The sequence below is a fragment of the Hypomesus transpacificus genome, chromosome 22 (assembly GCF_021917145.1).
Source record: "Hypomesus transpacificus isolate Combined female chromosome 22, fHypTra1, whole genome shotgun sequence".
Classification (NCBI taxonomy): Eukaryota; Metazoa; Chordata; class Actinopteri; order Osmeriformes; family Osmeridae; genus Hypomesus; species Hypomesus transpacificus.
In genome coordinates this window covers 14,384,159-14,392,490 of record NC_061081.1, presented here as the reverse complement: position 1 = coordinate 14,392,490, position 8,332 = coordinate 14,384,159, and the positions used below count along the sequence as shown (strand labels likewise).

General features: G+C 41.0%; 1 protein-coding gene and 1 long non-coding RNA gene across 2 annotated transcripts; both read left to right on the top strand.

The window, feature by feature from the left end:
• Positions 1–283: 283 nt before the first annotated feature.
• Positions 284–3,678, top strand: LOC124484595 (C-type lectin domain family 4 member M-like). Its single transcript, XM_047045577.1, has 6 exons — positions 284–813; positions 989–1,090; positions 1,239–1,415; positions 2,276–2,421; positions 2,646–2,749; positions 3,043–3,678. Exons 1-6 carry the CDS (start codon positions 591–593, stop codon positions 3,206–3,208), a joined length of 918 nt encoding a protein of 305 aa, XP_046901533.1. The 5' UTR covers positions 284–590; the 3' UTR covers positions 3,209–3,678.
• A 1,333-nt stretch (positions 3,679–5,011) lies between these two features.
• LOC124484617 lies at positions 5,012–6,989 on the top strand. Its single transcript, XR_006957986.1, has 6 exons — positions 5,012–5,244; positions 5,641–5,736; positions 5,847–5,999; positions 6,419–6,552; positions 6,664–6,765; positions 6,898–6,989. It is a non-coding gene; the product is annotated as an uncharacterized LOC124484617 (long non-coding RNA).
• Positions 6,990–8,332: the final 1,343 nt, after the last annotated feature.

Here is an 8,332-nt window from a genome sequence, read left to right as displayed (position 1 = left end):
CAAAGTAAAGTCCATTTATTGTTTAACCTTAATAAAACAATTCAGAAATACTCTGGGATACATACTGTAGGGTTTTTGTGGGTTTTAATGTGTTTCAGTTTTTTGTTCCAACATGTAGAAGCAGACCCTGTAAAAATACACTGACATTTTATTAAAAGGAAGATTGTCTTCCTGTTAGAGGAAGTTGCAACTCATTTCCATGGTTACCACTTGTTCACACCAACAGAGAGATGTGGGGTAACATCCTCCTGCATGAATGTACAGCACAAGTGTGAACACAACAGCACTGCAGTTACGCTATACATTTAACTGTGGGTATAATATCAATGTTTAGAGGATCACAGAGGTATGAAGGCTACAGAACAAGAGAGCTACTTAAAGTGTTGCCTTCCTCTTCCTCTTTTCATGTTGTTAAATGTGAGACAAGACGTTCTGTGTTTAGAATTGCTCTTCCATCCAGCTTCCTCACAAGCAGAGACGAGCCAGTCTGAGAGGACGGACCTAGAGCCATCACTCTGATGCTGTAGGTGTTACGGGTTCGTAGGGTCAGTGCGTCGGTGCAGTCAGGGAGTCCTGAAAGGAGAGCCAGCATGGCGGAGGACATCTACGCTACACCAGACATGACCCAGAAGGTGAAGTTAAAGGACAAGTCTGCTGATGTAGACATGACCCACAAGTTGATGTCAGACAGGGGGGAGATGGAGGAGAGGATTGTGGACATCTATGTTAGTGCTGACACCCTCAGAGGTCACGACCCCTGCTCAGAGGCTGAGGACCCTACTCCAGAGAACACAGCAGGAGATCAGCTCTCAGGTAAAACACACAACTAACACACACACACTGGCGCACCCTTGCAAAAACACACAAAGGGGCAGACATCAATGCTTACCGTTCAATACCTCTTTTACTGTCTTCTCTTTCTTTCTTTCTTTCACGTAACATACACAGACACACACACAGATCATAACTGATTCCCTACTGTGTCCAGGTGCTGGGGGTCCAAAGAGGAGTCTCTCCAGAGCTGCAGCAGTGTGTCTGGGGCTGCTGTGTGCTCTCCTACTGGCTGGGGTCGCAGCACTGGGAGTCATCTGTGAGTCTCTGGCACAGCATCACACAATCAACACCGTTTAGTAATTAACTCAACAATTCCTGTAGGTTATGGTTATGATGCTGACATTATGTTGAACATACCTGTTCAACCCTTTTTCAATGCTCATAAGACATTATTGTACGTGTAGATCTAATCACAGTGACTGTGGAGAGACAACAGCTCCAGGCCAAGTATGATAACCTGACCAAAGAGAGAGACCAGCTGAACACCAGTAACATCAACCTGACCAGAGAGAGAGACCAGCTGAACACCAGTAACATCATCCTGACCAGAGAGAGAGATGACCTTGAGAGGAGGCTATGCGGTAAGTTTAAATTAAATGTAAATGTAAGTTGTATAATATTTGGAATATAACTGTCAAAGACAATTCTTGCTGGACTGTGTAGATTTGAATACAGTCAAAGATGGCGGTTTCAATACAATTTATTTAGACTATACAATTACATATGATAAAACAAAGCTTTGCTGATCAGTCATTAACGAAAGAGGTGCCATCCACACAGATCGTTCGTAAGAGTGATAGAGAACTATCACACATGCACTGCCTTATATAAACTTTAGATCAAATGGCATTCTATAAGGTCAATCAATCAATGTACCAAACTCTGTGATTGGCTAACTCAACTTAGTGACAGCTTGAAACAATACCAAGTGTCCAGTGTGTCCCAAAGTTCTTTGATGTCACAGCTCTATCCAGAGCAGTAGATAATAAAGCCACAGGGGTTGACCAGTCAAATGGTCAACTGTCCTTTGTGTGACCATCTTCAAACAATACTTTTAATTAACACAAACAATGAAACAGGACACACTCCTTCTAGCCAAAGTTCAGAGCAACTGTCTCATTGACCCCTTACAGTGACCAGGACAAAAGGCCATATAAGATGCTTCACCCATCCCCCAGGGCAAGCTGCCCACAGAGCCATCCGCACCTCACATTCCTTTGAACTCAACTTAATTATCTTCCTTTCCTGTCTCTTACCAATGAACATAGAAGATTATAGATTGTATACACATCTCTGCATATGACCAAAATGTCTACCACATGCCCCTAAGACTAAAGGAAGTGTAGTATGTGTGTATGGAGGATGTTTGGTTGCAGCTGTTTTGTTATTAGGTCTGAGATAAGCTACTATGAAACATGACATGTAACTGCTATGTTTTCAGACGTCATTTCCTGTCCTGATGGATGGCTGAAGTTTAGTTGCAGCTGTTACAACGTATCAACTAAGAAGAAAAACTGGGCTGATAGCAGTCAGGACTGTAGAGACAGAGGAGCAGACCTGGTGATCATAAACAGCCCAGAGGAACAGGTGAGAGAGAGAGAGAGAGAGAGAGAGAGAGAGAGAGAGAGAGAGAGAGAGAGAGAGAGAGAGAGAGAGAGAGAGAGGGAGAGAGAGAGAGAGAGAGAGAGAGAGAGAGAGAGAGAGAGAGAGAGAGAGAAGAAGTGGAAAGTAAGAGGCTGAGAACAACATATATGTACAGGGTCTAATTTGATCATGGTTATACAACTGTTCTTAATCCTCCTCCGTGACAGGAATTCCTCAATAACTTCACCAAGAGAGTGTGGATCGGTCTGAATGATACAGTAACTGAAGGGAACTTTACCTGGGTGGACGGAACTCCACTGACCACACCCACGTAAGAGAACTACACTTTCTGTAGTCTCCTGACTCAAAATAAACCATTGCTAATCGTAATGTTTTTATATTTTTTGCCTTCCTCGACTTACTTTGACGCATTAGAACCGGCAGCATCGCCCCATTAAATCCCCCGAGACAGACTCAACCAATCACATTAGCATCAACATTAAGCTATATGAGAAATATACAGTACTAACATATACAACTCTGATACAGAATGGTTTCTTATACTGTATGACCCAGACGTGGACCTCAGTGTGTGACTGGTTGTGTTGTTATTTAACCCTGTAGGTACTGGTACAGCCCTCAGCCTGATAATCACTCTAAACAACCAGGCAGTGATGGTGAGGACTGTGCTGAGATATACTACTCACCTTCTGACGTTCCTCCTCCTAGAACATGGAATGATTACACATGTGATTCTGATAATTTCTGGGTCTGTGAGAGAGGGATCTAACAGATCTACTGTGGGTTTTCAATGGATAATTTATTTTTCTATGCATTGCATTTTCCTACATTATTGTCTTGTAAATAACATCTGTCATAGCTGCAGAACTGAAAGAACTGTGATGATGAGCTTTCTCTTCCTATGGCTAACATGAACTATATGATATAGGAATGAGTTACATAGATTCAAACATTTTATTACTGTTTAGTTGTATTTATCACTCAGCTTGGTTTTCCTATTTAGAAAATACGTTATTTCTGAAATAAACAGGTCCTTTGGTCATGTTGTCTGGACTCTTCATTGACCCTGCATTTCAGTGTGTCTCTATGACATCAGCCTTGTACCAGACCCTGCTCAGTGACTCTGGGGCAGTGTGGGAAATACTGACTACCTGACTGCAAGTCATCCAGCTCTGAGGTAGCACACCAGCATTAGCTTGTTACACTGCTGCTACTGAGCTTAGTGCTAGCTATGGATCACGGTAGCAGTTGTTTCTACTGGCTGATTGATGAGGACTACCGGTAATCTGAGATCAACTTTACATTTTCTTTAAACCATTCCTGTTATAGAACCTCACCAGGTGCCATTTTTACAGGTTTAGAGACAGTGAGACTGCTGTTTCTGTTTTCATTTACCTCCATATGAAACATGAGGAAACACTTGTCTGCAGACTGAGTTCTAGTATCAAGATGAACAGGCCTAGAGCAGTCAAGTCAACATGTTTGTGAAACATTCTCTCTCTCTTCCTGTTCCTTCTTTCTCTCCCTCTCCCCCTCCCTCTCCCCCTCCCTCTCTCTCTCTTTCTCTCTCTCTCTCTCCATTTCTCACCTGTTCCTCCAGGCTGTTTATGATCACCAGGTCCTCTCCCTCTACATGCTTCTTAAGATTCGATATTTGTGAGCTCTATTCTGACACAGATGAACTCAGACAACAGACGTATGACACAGTATCAAGACGAAGAGGCCTAAAGCACGTGACGTCAACGTAGATGAGTGACACTTCACCAAACCTGGAACTTTGTAGTGAGTTCACACAAAGTGCACAGCAAGAATGTTTCACCAAATTAGTTGTGACTGAATCCCCCCCCAAAAAAATAGCACACATTTTTTGGGGGGGGATTTACAAAATCCTGATGAAAATTCTTTCTAATTAAGGGAATTAAATGTTTGAAAAGTTTATAACTAAATAGACTATACATTTTCTGATTTTGGTACAGTGACACCTCTGCACAACAACAACAAAGGCAACTGCAAGTGTTTGTAATGACTGTCTCTACGAGTGACATGATTGAAGCTTGTAAAGTTCTGTACTTGGTTCGTAGGTTGCACAAACATCCTAAATACTCAGTGTCACAGTCCGTCCTGTGCTGGGGATGTTTCCCTAAATCGAAATTTATCTCAGATCAGCAACCCAATACATGTCCAAACATTTCCTCATGCATTTCATGAGTTTTCTGATTAGCAGCTGATTATCTTAGAGCTCTCAGTGCAGCATGTTGTCGATATTTAGCATCTTTATATTCCTGCTCATGTAGATTTTTACTCTCCATGGTAATATATAGGTGAAGTGGTGGTTGTTATTGCTGCAGTATTTACTCTGGACACCCTTTTATCCACTGAGGAATAAACAAAAGTGTTACATACAAACCCCTGGTACAAAGCTGCTACTTATTTTACATATTTTGCAAAATAGGGAAACAGGTGTCTGCACAGCACAAATATCACACCACATTCAAATATATTTTCCAAAAATCTAAACATTAAAGGTTGATGGCTTACTATCAGACCAGTTCCCATTTTTTGAAAGCAAATATGAAGAATGAGAAAAACTACAGGCTAACTGGTAATCTAATACCAGAGACACTCACAGCATGGACACGTCTGGAAACGTTACATACTCCAATGAAGAACGTGTGTATGAAAACCCATTTAGCAGTGGGAAAGAAGACAATATGGGACAATATATTTATGTAAATGATAGCTTTATTGACCCTAATGATAAAGTAGCGATCAAGACCATCCAAAAAGGACCAGGACCAGGACCAGGTAACACACACACACTCCTAACAAACACCCACATAACAGTATAGCTAAGATCTAAGATTTGTTTGTTATTATTAACTTAATTAATTAAATTTAACATGAAACACACTCACACAAACCATATACATGTTTCCACATCCCATGTTTCTAAATATGCCCTTTATTTTACATGGACAACTCTTTATCATTACAAAGCTACAGTTTTTAACGCAATAGGTTATGCGGTTAGATGCCTAGTGTACTAGTGACACTAACTTACCCTCCTCAGTAGCTTATAGTACAGTACAGGTTAGTCACTGGTGACATTATATTTAAGGTGACATTTTGATTGTGAACACAAAAGAATCTGCTGCATCCTACTTTATTTTAAGAGCAAAACATGAACCTTGTGGTTTTCAGTTGTTCCTTTGAGTTCATCGTGGAGAGCTGCAGCAGTGTGTCTGGGGCTGCTGTGTGCTCTCCTACTGGCTGGGGTCGTAACACTGGGAGTCATCTGTGAGTATTTCTAGTAAAAAGAAACACATTATTAATTGTAATTATATATTTATATACGTATTTGTAGATGAATGGAACATTAGGAATCATTCTCTCTCATTCCAAAACAGTCACCAAAGTTGATGAACATAAAACCATAAAAACTATGGAGAGAGACCAACTACAGACCAGTTACACCAACCTGACCAAAGAGAGAGACCAACTACAGACCAGTAACACCAACCTGGCCAGAGAGAGAGATGAACTTAAGAGAAAGCTGTGTGGTAAGTTTAAGATCATCAACACTTAACCAGCAACAACTATGTACTGTAAAAGGCTTGATATAGTTTGCCACTGAAAACAACAAGGGACTGTACCGATAAGGTACACAAAACAAACACTCATTAAACTGAATTGATGAATAATGTGGACAAAATCAATGATGTGTTGTGGTATTTGTGAAACAGTTAAGAGGAGGTGCAGCTGTCAGCTATATAAGTTTATGAACACTGAAAGAAAATATAAATCATCTTTAATTGTATTTATTTATTGTGTTAATTCAAACTGTAAATTATACAGTATATGTTCAAGACATTAGAATGTTTGATATTCAAAACACCAAAGCAATTACAAAACGTAAAACTGAAATGAAAACTAATGTAGGCAACATTGCTGCGTCATGCCCTTATGTGTTGTTGAACAGATGAATATGGATGGAGCAGATTTAACAGCAGCTGTTACTACATCTCCATGGAGATGAAAAGCTGGGAGGAGAGCAGAAAGGACTGTATCAGAAGAGGGGCAGACCTGGTGATCATTAACAGCATAGAGGAGATGGTGAGAAAGGAGGGTGTGTGTGTGTCAGGGGAGGACTGACATTGTGATATCAATTAAAGTATGTTGACATTAATCATTCTGCCATCATGAATTTGTTTACACTACAACCAGAAACCTAGGCAGTGTCTGGTTGGGTCTGACTGATGACGTTCCACCAACGTTCTACCGTCAGTGGACCTGGGTGGACGGAACACCTCTGGATCCGGCCAAAACGTAAGAACCCCATCCTGTCTGGTTGTCTCCATACAAGTTATAGTTCTACCTGAACTCAGCAGAACACTACAGCAACTCTATCAAACTAATTGTGTGTATCTAATTAAGTGTTTGGACCTGTTCTGATTGCAGATACTGGGCATCAGGAGAACCACAAATCCCTCCCTACTATGGTCCCAGCTGTGTTGAGCGATGGAAACCTGATCAGCCGGCTAACAGAAGCCTGGCTGACACCCCATGCCACCATAACTTCTACTATGTGTGTGAGATGTAATCTGTAATACATTTCAGGTCACTTTTCCTCCTCACGCAGTTAATCAGTTCAGTCTAGGTTTACTTGACGGCTTTGTTTCAATCAAACATCCTTCATGCTCTTTGGTAAAAAATATATATATATTTCAAGTCCTGCTTACATGATCGTTGTCTCAGAGTGAATGCTGTGTTAAATACATTCATACATTTTATTCTGTATTCTTACTGGTCATCAGAACGTATACTATTTTCTTTATTCACAATATATTTACAAACAATTTGAGTTGAGTACATTGTTGCAAAACAGAGAATCACAACTGTGATGTACTTAGTGCACTAGTGTGACGATTTTCGTCGGTAGTACTAGATTAGTCCCATAAAATGTTACTCTGGTGCGAGACAGCATAAACGACACCTGGAGACGGTAAATGCAGGTACAATTTTGGTTGTATTGTTTCTTCAATCAGTGACGACACAACATAGTAGGCACCTTATAGTAGGCCCTACTAGGAATTCATAAAATAAAATCGTTTACGTCAAAGCGAATCCTTTATCTAAACCCAAACAGCAGGCGATCCCCCAGACTGTGGTAGGTGTGTCTGGTGGTTGAGTCTTCCTGCTCCGCTGCGTGCTCTACTGTCCTCCTTCACATGAATCCCTCTACGTTCACCTAATCGGGGTCTTTTTAAAGAAAGCACAATCAGGGTAATGCGTTTCACCTGGGTACCTAATGAGGGTGTCCTTGGGCCTACCTCCCAGTAGAGGGTGCCCAAGGCCCCTGTATTCCACTTGAACCATCACACTAGGTGAAGAATATTTGATTCACATTAGCTTCTTTTATTCAATCAAACAATCAATGTCAATTATCGATTAACAACGATCACATTGTAATAGTTGAAAAACTATTCACATGCTATTAAACAAACTGTCCTGACCCTACCTGGTCTCTTCCTCGTACACCTGGCAGGTATCTGTAGTTCTATGTCGTGGAGCTCCACCCCACAGGGTGTGTGTGGGCTGTTTCCCCAGATCTATTTTGATCTCAGGTCAGCAACCTGTCCAAACACTTCCTCATGCAGTTTTCTGATTAGCAGCTGAGTATCTCAGAGCTCTCAGTACATCATGTTGTAGAAATATAGCATCTTTATATTCCTGTTCATGTACGTTTAAATTTCCATGGTAATGTACCTTTTATCCACTGAGGAATAAACAAAAGTGTTACGTACAAACCCCTGTCACAAAGCTGCTACTTATTTTACACATTTTGCAGAACAGGGAAACAGGGCTTTCAAATCTCACGCATTCGCCATGAGAC

What these genes read in the sequence shown, in the direction of transcription:
- LOC124484595 (XM_047045577.1), top strand. Translation starts at nt 591, where the DNA reads ATGGCGGAGGACATCTACGCTACACCAGACATGACCCAGAAGGTGAAG. An exon ending in CGCAGCACTGGGAGTCATCT is followed by an intron (nt 1,091 to 1,238) that starts GTGAGTCTCTGG and finishes TTGTACGTGTAG; the next exon opens with ATCTAATCACAGTGACTGTG. An exon ending in ACTCCACTGACCACACCCAC is followed by an intron (nt 2,750 to 3,042) that starts GTAAGAGAACTA and finishes TTAACCCTGTAG; the next exon opens with GTACTGGTACAGCCCTCAGC.